The sequence below is a fragment of the Varanus komodoensis genome, unplaced genomic scaffold, assembly GCF_004798865.1.
Source record: "Varanus komodoensis strain SLA01 unplaced genomic scaffold, ASM479886v1 scaffold4, whole genome shotgun sequence".
NCBI classification, from domain to species: Eukaryota; Metazoa; Chordata; class Lepidosauria; order Squamata; family Varanidae; genus Varanus; species Varanus komodoensis.
In genome coordinates, this window is record NW_025335941.1 from 12568232 (window position 1) to 12580746 (window position 12515).

At 38.7% G+C, this 12515-nt stretch overlaps 1 protein-coding gene across 2 annotated transcripts in view; it reads left to right on the forward strand.

The window, feature by feature from the left end:
- The first annotated feature begins 764 nt into the window (after positions 1-764).
- The window catches only part of ERG (ETS transcription factor ERG), a 91172-nt gene continuing 79421 nt past the window's right edge, over positions 765-12515 (forward strand). For both annotated transcript variants that reach the window (XM_044442599.1, XM_044442601.1), the window contains exon 1: positions 765-836. In XM_044442599.1, the coding sequence (XP_044298534.1) occupies positions 798-836 (39 nt within the window). In that variant the 5' untranslated portion in view covers positions 765-797. The remainder of the gene's footprint in view (positions 837-12515) is intronic.

Here is a 12515-nt window from a genome sequence, read left to right on the forward strand (position 1 = left end):
AAGGGTAAGGCTAGCCCTGCTGACAACCAACTAGGACTTACAGGAGATGCAGGGCCAGCACTGGCCTGTGCCCCATCAGCATGTCCTCCCGTTAGCTTTCCATGACTTCAGTTTCTTGGCTGCCTTTTGCCAGGGGAAAGTTATTCTGAATGGAATGATAACATTTCACACTGGGGAGAAGCATAAAGAAGATATGGGTTGGTAGAGCTCCTTGTAGTCACATTTTTGTGGTTTTCATAGTCTTTCAGAGGCTCTTTCTGAATATGTCTCGGTTAGTAACTGCATGAGGAACTGTGCCAAGATGGCATTAGCTCAGTCTAATATTACTCTATGCAAGGAGAACATTAATTTGTACAGCAGCTAGCACAATATTAGGCACTTCATAAATAAATAGTTATTACCTGGAGCTGAAATGTGAGTGTAATTTGAAATCTGAAATAGAATTGGTAGAAATAATCCAAAATTGATAGTTCTGTGCTTTCACTTCACATGCTGCAGTGGAGTCAAGACATATCTCATTAGTTTCCACTAAGTTCAAGTAATCCATGGCTGACTTTGAATAATGTCTATAGCAAATTTACGAAAAGAACTAAACTACTTTGGCATCCTGCAGAAGATATGCCAATCCAGTTCACATAATCAGTACAGATTTTCATGAGTATATAGAGCAGCTGAGTTATATAAAGTCTTCTCTACAAAATATATTACAAATATTGTACTCATGTGCTTTTGTTTCCTTGGGTCTACAGTTGCCTGGAGGTCTGACCTTCTGGTACATACACTGCCTTTTAAAGGACATGATTCAGACTGTCCCAGATCCAGCAGCTCATGTCAAGGTAAATTTCATGTTTACTTGAAGGTCTGTTGATAGACAATGGTTTTCCTTATATGCACATCCAGATGTGATGCGATATGGTGAGGCTACATCAGTACAGGGGAGTGGAGAGATGCTGTAGTGCTGCTAATCCCCTCTCTCTATTAAGCTTGTTCAGGGAGATGCCCTTGCTTCTGCCTTCTATCAGGTGGAAACACACATGCGCTTTGTATTTCATATTTATTTTACTGTCTTTATTATATTTATATTCCATCCCTTTCTTCTTGTGAGGAGCCCAAGGTGAGTTACATAACCCCCTCCTCTTCTCTATTTCATCCTCACCACAATCCTGTGAGGCAGATCAGCTGAGAGGCCCAAAGTCACCCAAGTGAGATTCATGATGAAGTAAGCCTGAAACTCTAACCACTAGACCACACTGGCTCTTGGATCTATGGCCTCAGCATGCTTCAAGCCTCATACAGGTGGAAAACCACACAGTGTAAGAAAGAGAGGCCTCCTGTTCTTCATAGTCCTACTTCCAATTCCCTTTCAAATGCTTTCTGGTCCCTATCATTGCTGGCATGAGTACAACAAGAAGCAGGGAACTGGCTTAAAAAAAAACAAAAATGAACAGCAAATAATAAAACTAACACTGTTGTATCTCCCCAGATTTTATCTTAAGCATTTAAAAATACTGGCAGTATTTTTACCATGGGTTACGAATGTCAGAATTATGAAGAACCCGAATGAACTGCCCTAAAGCCTATCGATTTTGAAAAATTAATGCAGAAAATCCTCACCACTGTAGGGAGAAAGGAAGAGAAAGGGGAGCAAGAGGGGGCCTCCAAAGCATGCCTTCTTGCCCCCACCCATCCCAAGAGGAAAATCCCCTCTGCATTTCCTTGCTGCAAAAAAGGAGGCAGAGCAGGGTGGGGTCTAGCGTGGAGATATTCATGTTTCTTCCACTTTCACTGGGGTCCTGTGCTCCTAATCTCCACAAATGTGGAGGGCCAACTATATGTGATATGACTTACACACACATTTGACTTAAAGACAAGTTTCCATTTTCTCAAGAAGGGAACTTGTTCATGACCTGGGGACTGCCTATATTATGGCTTTTTGAGGATGGGGATCTTATGCCTGGATATCTATCATTATACCTAAGGTGTATGTTTAACTTTGATCATATCTAAATTCCAAACCCACATAGAATGAACACAGTTCTTTGAGTCCAGGTCTGAGGTTACTGGATCCATCTACAAAATATTCTTATATTTGAGTGAGAGTAAGAACATTATGTAAGAGCAGATGAGTTTTCATTAGAAGAGACCAAAACCAAAAATAGTTAGCCATGAATATCAGTAGGGCTTGAATTTCAGAAAAGATTATAAATACTACATATCATTATTGTGGCAATTATTTTTAGATATTCATAACAGTGCACATCTATGTACTGCATTTCAAGTGTTGAAAACACTTTCCATATATCATAATCCTTGTAACTACCTTCCAGAGTAGTTCATATTGCAAGTATTGGCCTAAGAGTGGAACAGAGTAGCTTGCTTAACACCATAAAGCTTGTGGCTCAGATGAAATATGAACTGGAAATTTCCTTGTTCAGTAGTGGCTGTGCAATCCTTTGCAGGTTTACTTGAAAGTATTTCTTCCTATGTGGATTTACAGGACCGTGCCTTATGCACTATACTACATTCATCCATAAAAGCTCTTAAAATACTCATGGAATATTTTCCACCAAAGAATTCTCCTGGAACACTGCAACAAAGCCTAGCAAAATTTATTTCCATTTTAAGACTGCTGCATGGGTATTTTTGTTCTTCATAGTAAATACCACTGATCCAAATAAACATTCTGCAATAACAGAAATAGACCTACAACTGGTTTGGAATGAGATTTAGCAAACTAGGATAAGGCCCATTAAAATCAACTGGACTTAAGTTATTTAGAATTTTTTTCAGGTCACTGTCCCTTACCCTAGATAACCAAATATTTCAAATGATTATTTCAAATCCATTTCAATTTTTCCTCTGAGAAAGAAATGACTTCATTTTATTTTTTCATTATAATCTTTTGACATTTATATACACTAGAGCTGGGGACTAGGGATATCTGGATGTTGTGAAATCCATTCTATGTGTTTTTGCTAATTGTCTTGTACCTTTTATTCCAATGTCTTCTCATGGACTGATGAGAATTTTTCCCCAGGAGCATAGAAAAATACACACACACATGAATTTATGCTAGTACATAAGATTTATCATATTGTCCCCCATTCCATTCAGCTTTATCTGACATATATGGTTGCATGATTTTTTGGAATGGCATATATCTCAGTGTACCCTTGGATATTTGCCAACAAAAAAAATTTGTATACATTTCAGGAGAGAGTAAAATGGCCTAAAAGTCTGTAGACACTGTGTGGCAAGAGGAGGCTGGTCTGCAGTGGATTCCTTGGTCAGAGTCTTAGAACTGAACTCATTTTAGTCCCTCTTGGATTTCTCTAGCATCTCTGCTGGGAACTGTCAGGTCTTTGGGCAAATATAACCCTGGTCCTAGTTCTGCCCTGTAGTTTTCTCCAGATGGCCATACCCTGCCCCCTGCTCTTTCCCCAACCATTTGCTGGTTCCTTGTCTTCCGTGCAGTTTTCTCCCCATTCTAAAAGCTGGAATGCCTCTTCTGCGTACTTACTGGCAGCAAGACCTTTATACAACACCCTTCTCAAGGTGGGGCTGTATTTTTGGGCCCAGCCTCTGTGCTTTCAGCCCACCACAAGCATGGCACCCCCAAATCTTTGAAATTGAATGAACCACAGACTGAAAGAGATTCCCCAGTTGATACACTCCCTGCCAACCTCTAGTTGAAGGCCTTTTCAAAAGGGAAGGTCCTTTCCATAAGGAAAGCTATGTGTCCTTAAAGATCTGCTTAGAGCATGGGTCCTCAAACTACAGCCCACAGGCCGGATCTGGCTCACCATGCCCATTTATCTGGTCTACCATAGAGGTTTTGGACTCACCATGCGTGTGGCAAGGCTCCAGCTTGTTTGCAAGGAGAGCATTTTGGACTCGCTTGGAGAAAAGGATCTCCTTGCAAGCAAGCCACCCTGCAGCGAGGCACCAGCTTGTGAGCAAGGAGATCCTTTTCTCCAAGCGAGTCCAAAACAATCTCAGTGCACGCATGCCCCTGCCTTGCTGTGTGTGTGCCCCCCCCGCCCCTCACCTGCACCACCTTGGCAGCCCACGCCCATCGCCGGCACCTTTCAACTGGCATCCTGTTCAAAAAGTTTGAGGGCCCCTGGCTTAGAGCATGGCTAAGTTACAGGTAGTGGAGCAACATAGCTCGTAGCAGTCCTGCTCAGGGCTGAGCACTTGATGATATCATACATTATTCTATTCTTCAGTCATCCCCTCATTTTACTATTGTCACATGGAGGGATGTGGTTTCTAAAACTGTTTGTTTGTTTTTCTTTTCTATTAAGTTTGCAATAGTAAATCCATTTACGTCAATATTAATGTTATACAATTGCTTTTTGTTGACTATTTAGTGCACGTTCTGTGTTGTACATTTCCTTTTAAATAATTTTAAAATTGCAAACATTTAGTACTGTACCAGTTTTCGATTTCTGCAACTTATTTTTTTATTTTTGTGTGTGGTACAAATATATATTTTATTAATGAGTAGATTTTTATTAATATTTAGACATTTTAGAATAAACCCCAAGAGCCTATACGGTATAGTGGTTAAGAGCATGGAACTGGGACTTGGGTGACCTGGGTTCTTGTCCCTGCTCATCCATGGAGCCAACTGGGTGACTTTGGGCCAGTAACAGAATCTCAGCCCAACCTACCTTAAAGGGTTGTTGTGGAGATAAGATTGAGAGCAGCAGGAGGAGACTTATGAAAGCCACCTTGAGTTCTTTAAAAAAGAAAAAGGAGGGATACAAATCTAATAAATAAACATTGGCTTCAGCATTAAACTTATGTATGATTTTTGGCCTGTTTCAGAGGTACTTCTGTTTTGTTTCTGTGTGCCCACCTTCAAATATTCTTTTCAGTACAATATATGAAGATGGGCGAACAGAAGCAAAAGATAGACTTTTCACAGCTTTCTATGTTTGCAAAGCTGTTTAGCATATATTAACATACAGAACTATCAAAAATGTAGATAGATGGTAACACTTCGAGTGTTTATCTCTTTCTGAAGTATTTTTAAGCCAAAAATAACATGAGAAATACAGAATATATTTCTACAGTTTGTCAGAATTGCACCAAACTGTTATTTTTTTCATGAGGAACAAATCCTATAGAAAAGCAATGGGCGTTGGTCAGTTTGATGGCAGTTCCAAACGATTTGATTGTTTCTAGAAACACTGATGTTTCTTATAACATCCATGTAAAGTATGGGTCCTACACACACAGGCCTAGCTTTGTAAGAGGTACTAGTTAGGAAACAGATGCAGGGACACATGTGTTTTAAGGTATGCATAGGTGTGTGTATGGCATGCATATATTTAGAGCATGTATCGGGGATAGCCTGTTCCTGACAAGAGCCTAATCCTAATCCATGTCACTTCTTACCATGTGGCGTTGGAAGAGGAGGCTGCACAGTGCTGTGAGAAACTAGAGCAATCATAAAAACAGCTGATCTCCTAATGTAGGCAGATAGCTTTGTTACCTAGAAGTATGGATGGATGGGCAAATCTGTCTATTTCCATTCTGTGTCACTTTCATATATTTTCACTCAAAAAACCCATCTTCCTCATTTCCACATTAACCTGCACAGAAACTGGCAAACATGCATTTCTGAATGTATTTTTCTCTCAAAAACAGATTTCTAAATGTACTTTTGAAACAAACATTTTACAATAAATTTTGAGCTGCAGTCTGCATTAGAACATATGGAAAGTGGGAAAACTGGTAGATAACCGAGTTTCAGTTCACACTTTGTCCAGTAGGAGCAAATCAGAACTTTCCAAGCTTGAATTCCTCAAGACTGTAGAAAGGCATATTCTATTAAAAAAGTGTTACTTGAAAGCAGAAAGCAATGTGCTTGCATGACATGTACATTAAAAATGAGTATTTCCATGTATTTATCAAAACACTGACCCAGCTCAGACAGTATTTGCTTCTTTGGCACTTGTATCACCATCATATCACCATTTATAGTTTTTAATATATAGCCGAGATGGTAACAGTTTTTAAATTATTGATTGTATTTTTATGTATGCTGTGAGCTGCCCCGAGGCTTTGTTGTGATGGGGGAGGCATAGAAATGTTTTAAATAAGTAAGTAAGTAAGTATTGCATATTGGTCTCAAAGGAGCCCAAACTCTGACCCAACAAACTTTGGTATTTTCATAATTCAAACCCAGATTGATTGAGTTATTTGATATTTTCAAAACCTTTGTGATCTTCATGATTGGCATAATTAAACAGTCAGACTCTACCATTACTGCACATGCTCAGTAGTTTGCTGTTGTAAGTCTTTATTTTCCAATGGAAATGAGTCCAGTTTGCAATACACATACATATAATTATTTTACCTTTATTTGCCAAAATAATCAGTTTAAAAGTTTAGATCTAAACCAATCATAGCTGAAGAAACCCCGTGTTTGTGTCACCCGTAAGTGTTTCTTTCTGATTGTTTTACATCATGGCTGAGTTCCTTAGTAGCACTAAATTTTATTAGTCAAATGTTGAGTAAATCTGAGATAATTAATCCTGAATATTTATAAAAAGAAAAAACAGGAAGAAGCACCAACTTTGCTCATAAATATGAATCACAGAGCCATTTTTTTTTCAGGACAAAAACAAGTCAGGTAGCTCATGTATTCTCCCTATATGTATCTTCTAAAATTATTTTGTTTGGATGGAAATTTTACAAAGGAAATTATTGAATAGCATTCTGTCCTCCCTCCCTCCCTCAAATGCTACCACCAAACTCCTTGGTTTGGGGGGAAAAAAAGCTGAAAAGAATGCTTTCTTGTTTTATAACTCTCAGGATTTCTGAGCAAATCCAAAACTCATTGCCAACAGCCAGATGGAGAACAGTGCTAATGATGTGTTCAAAGGGCAACATGTTACTTTAATCTTCTCCCTGAATTTGATATGAGTCCATTTATAGATTTTAATGATTTCTATTAAATATCCAGGGATGCGACATTGCTCTGCTTGACCTCCCACTACTATTGATTTGAGCAGAAATGGAGGAGCTGTTTTATTCACACAAGGTTCCATCTTTGCTGATATGCAAATTGGAAAGAGGCCAAGATTTGGTTCCTTGTCATATGCATTCCAAAATTCTTGTCTTCTAAATTGTCACGATGTATTTAATGTAGACAGGCCATTTTATTGTTTATTATATACTGCTAAACTTTTGAGTTCATTTGTCTGTATTTTGCTAGGTAGCCCTTTGAAATTAATCCGAATTTGTCCCATCAAAGCTGCTTCAACTAATTATGGCTGAGTTTTTGGCAAGAAAATTATCTTTTCAGCTTGAAGGAACTTCTTGTTACGTATGTATGTATTGGTTTATTTTTACAGTTACACACAAAGCGAGGAAGTTAGTGTGTTTGCCTAGCATTACAGGTAATAATTTAATAGATTGGCAAATACTATTTAACAGACTGGAAAACCGTATTGATCTGGACACAGTACAATATGCATCAGTTCACGTTTAAGATGATCCTTTGAGCAAATGCCCTCCCAAGTGTCAAGTCCTTGACAGCCCTGTTCAGCTATTGTTAACTCATCCATTTCATGCATACAAATAAACACTAAATAGATGCAAGAAATAAAAGTGTATATGCCATTAAACCCTGTAATACTGATTATTACATTACTAAAAACTTCAGTGTAATTTTAGCCCAATTTTTAAAATTGCTTATTACCTAGATCTTAATATATCTTATAAATAATGTGCATAATTAATTGTCAAAGTATAAGGAATTGCATGAAAGTACAAGTGGATTTACATAGCTGCTCTTACTAAAGCAAAACTTTTTATATGAACTCTTTATAAAGAACAGATTAACAGCCAAATCCTGTGCAGGTTTGGTCAGAAATAAATCACATCATGTTCAGTGGAACTTAATCCCAAGTAAATGTGCAGATTGGACTACATAATAGCTAGTGAAAGGAAGAGTAGTAGCAAAGAGAATTTTAGTTGTACTGAAAAACGATAAGTTTTGCCAGATTTTAGGTCAAAAAAGATTTTCAGTTACGGAGCAAAATCGATTAGGTTGAACATCTACGAGTGTATGAACTAAACCCAACCTCTTACAATGGATTTGTTGAGTTCAGTTAAGAATGTTTCCAGTTAATTTTAAAGCCAATTCTAGAGCTATGCTTTCTTCCATGGGGAAAATATTATGATCAATGTTTTGTCTGAATACAAAATCCCCAAGTTTGTTTGTTTATTTGAAGATTTGTATGCAGGAACAAGGAGATACACCAGTGTAACACTTTTTCACATATTCCTTGCAAACCACCCTTCTCTTTCAACTGAATATCCACCTTGTCGCATGCATTTTGTTTGGAAATAGGCAGGCTCCCCTTGGATTAACCTGGAAAGTTTCTTCCCCTTTCAGGAAGGGAGGAAGGAACAGTCCATAGAAGATGAAGAACTGCTGCCACAACAGATTATTTCCCAGCCAACATAAAGAATTAGACAAAATCTTGTGTGCTTCTCTGCCTAACCATATATGTGAGTTGAGTAGTCAGACTTATGCAGCCTGGAATCCCACATCCTGCATAATATCCAGTGACAATTTTGGCCTGGGCCCCAGCATCACGTAATATTTAAAATGAGTAGACTTAAGGAAGGCTTCTTCAACTGGGTGCTCTCCAAATGTTTTGGACTTCACTTCCCATCAGGCCTAGAAAGCATGACTGACGTGCATCATTTCTGGGAACTGAAGCGTAAGGTGTTGTAAAATTGGCATTTATTAACTAGAGAGCCAGCTGACTCTTCAAATTCCCATCAATTGACTTAATATTAAAACCAGTCTAGCCCTTGACCATTTAAAATCTCAGAACAGCGATGTATGAAACAAGCTGCTGACACAGTGTAGCATTTTCTCTCATGTGGAAATTACCTGGTGCTTTGGTTAGTTAGAATTGCAGGCACTCATAATTCCGGTGGAAAAAAGACACTTAGTAATATCTTTGCCAGATATTTTGTGTAAGTGTTACATAGAATATTGCATAGACCGGTCATATTTATAGCAGAAAGTGAGAAACACATGCAGTTTTGCTCCACACCTGCCAAGAAGAAGAAGAAGACGAAGAAGACGAAGACAGAACGGAGAGGAGAGGAGAGGAAAACAGGGACAGAGAAAGAAATGCAGACAAAGACACGTCTGGCCTTAGCACCAGCAAAGTAGCAGGCACATTCTCTTTCAAATGTGCATTACTTTGTGTGGATTGTGTTCACCAGATGTTGGAATAGTTCCTGTACTTCAAACTGTAAAGCCAAAAACCTCACAAAATCAAATTTCTGTGCTGAAATTAATGCTGTCATGCAAGATTTTACAAAAGGGAGCATTTTTCAGTGAAATAAGTATGTATGTTACTATTTGCTTGTTAATCATTGATGTGCATATTTATCTTATTAGCAATAGTAATCTGCACTTCAGCTTCTTCCTAGGAAAATAATAGTGTACTTTAGCTTTTCCTATCTTCACAATGAAATGCCTTAAAGGACTAAACAATGCCATGGATATCTATAACCTGAATTTAAAAATCTGATTTTACAGACTGATAAAGGAACCTCATCCTGGTGAATCCATGGGGCCAAGTAGTATTCCCCAAGTGCCACTATCTGAAGCTAACCATCCGAGTTGGTAGTTCTCCTCAGGGATTCTCCAGCATGGGGTTCTCCAGGGGTCCACTTTTGTCTCCCATGCTATTCAGAGTATATGTGAAGCTACTAAGTGGAGTCATTTGTACTTTTGGACTGCATTACCATCAGTATGCTGTTGACACACAGCTCTACTTTCACCCCATTGGAGTGTGGGGTACTAAACTAGTGCCCACTTGTGAAAATAGACTGAATAGAGGCTAGCACACTGAAGCTCACTCCTGACAAGACTAAGGTGCTGTTAGTGGATAGCTCTTCTCACAGAATGCAGGTTGCTCCTCCTGTTCCGAATGGGGCTTTACTCCCCTTCAAGGAGCAGACGTATAGCTTGGTGGATCATTTTGGGGCCATCTTTATCACTGGAGGCTCAGGTTAGGGAAAATTTAGTTTGAACGAACTAAGTTGGTTCAGCCAACCAGGAGTCCAGATCACAGCCACGATGGGTTCTAACAATGATAACTTGCTTGATAAAACTGCATGTCTTTATTAAACAGTCAACTCGGCTATTTTATCTGTACTAACTTGAGTTACAGTTTTCACTTTTACTTAATTTTAATTTTCCTCCTTCACTGCCAGCTTCAGTGGGTGGTCCAGCTTTGCCCTTACTTGCACAGGAACAGCCTAGATTAAGTAATCTTTGTGCTGGTAATCTCCAGGTTGATTTATTACAATGCATTCTACATGGGATTGTCCTTGAATACTATGCAAAAGCTGCAGCCTGTGCAAAGTGCAGCAACTGAACTAATGTTATATTCTTGGGTCCAGAAGATCCAAGAATATAACATAATTCAGGCCCTCTTGCATTGGTGGTATTTATGCTTCTGAGCCTAATTCAAACTTTACATGTCTTGGGACCTCAATACTTGGCAACGTGTCTACTCTGATTAACATCTGAGGCTTTCTTCTGAATGCCATTTTTGAAAGAAGTTCAGAGTGTGGCAACAAGGGAGAGGGTCTTCTTAGTAGTGGCTCCTTGCTTCTGGAATGAACTCCCTGTCTGGCTCAAGTCATGTTATCCTTTCAGCACTAGGTTTAGACTGTCCTCTTCTGCAAGATATTCAATGGCATTTAATGGTTTAGTGGGGGGGGGCATTTATGTTGGGATTAAGAAACTGTCTAACTCCTCTCTCCTTTTCCCTTCCCCGGAGACTTTTAGCTACAGTCCTTTAGTAAGTTAAACAATTTGTATTAACTTTTGCAAGCCACTTTGAGATACTTTTTGGCTGAAAGGCAGTATAAAAATAATAAACAATGGCTAAACTGGAAGAAAAATATACATCGTTTCTGATCAAATTTGGATGGGAAAGTCAGTAACCTCTATTTCTTAGTCTTCTCAGTAGATGCAGTAGCTAATATTATCTCTTTGATTCTAAAAACAATGGGAAAATATTGTGACTGTATCAAGCTGCAGAGTTAATTTGAATGCAACTCCTGCTGTTGTTAGCTTTAAATCTGCCTTACATCTATGAATATGGCAGAAGCAGCCATATTTTGACTTATCCACAATGTTTCACCATGGATAATGGTAATTTCTCAATTGTTAACATTAGTACTTTGTCTTTGAGTATTTAGTACTTTCTTTTATTTTGATAAGGTTAAGTAGAGAAATATTGTGGTTCATTCAAACAATAAACCTTTACTGCACAGTTGAACTGAACAAAAGAAATGAAAATAAGTGTTTTAATTTGTTTCAGCTTCAAGAGGGTATCTATATTCATCTAAATCCCAACACTGTTTTCTCAGAACAGAGAAAAGTTTAAAGGAACTGGTCCAGGTTCTAAAAATGCAGCTTTGGAACAGGAAAAAAGTTTTGTTTGTTATGTTTATTACATTTTAAAACTGTGCAATAACTGAAGTTCTCGAGGCCATATAATATTAAAATCATAAAATGCAAAGTAACCATAAAACAAATCAGATAACAAGAAGATTAAACCTCAGCAGTAAAGCTAAAAACAAAACTAGAAACACAGTTAAAGAAAGCTGTTTGAAAATCTAGATGCAGTAAAACCAGTTCCTAAAATTTGCTCCAATTCCCTCCTTCTCACTCATTCACACACTTTCTCCCAGTTTCAGAGAATAAAAGGCGCAATGGGCACATTGCTCAGCCAGTAACAACAAAACAGATGATTATGGGTGTTGCTGGCATGCTGTGGGCAGTAGAAATCAGATTCCTAGAGAATCCCCTTTCTCTTGCCCTTTCCAGGGGACTCTATGGTGTTTTGTTTCCAAAAATGGTCAAATGCAACTTCTGGGTCTGGATATCATGAGAAGCATGGAACCTTACAACAAAGCACTGATTCTCACAGTGGTTCTTGGGAACCAAACATACCACTTTGAAACTTTGCGACTGGGTTCCAACAGCATGACATGGGATGGTCCAGCTGCAGTTAAGTATACTAATGAAACATCTTGTTTGGAATATTGAAATGTGTTATATATAGGGCTGCCTTTAAAGAAGCTGGACTTGTTATTTTATTACATTTGTATGCCACCGATAGCCCGGAGGCTATGGGTTGTTACAGAAGTACAGTGGTACCTTGGCTCATGAACACCTCAGTTCATGACCAAATCAGGTTGCGAACAAAATTTTCATAAAAATTTTGACTCAAGTTGCAAACTCTGCATTGGGTGGCGACCACGATCACAGTCATCTCCATAACCCCCAGAGTGGAGAGATGGCCACGATTGCAGTCGTGCTCATGCAGGGAAGACAGGTGTGATCGCATTTTGCTTGGTGGGGGGATGGCTACGATCGTGCTGGTGTGGGGGGAGATGGCTGAGATCGCACCCATCTTTTCTGCCTGAGCACAGCCATGATTGCATCCATC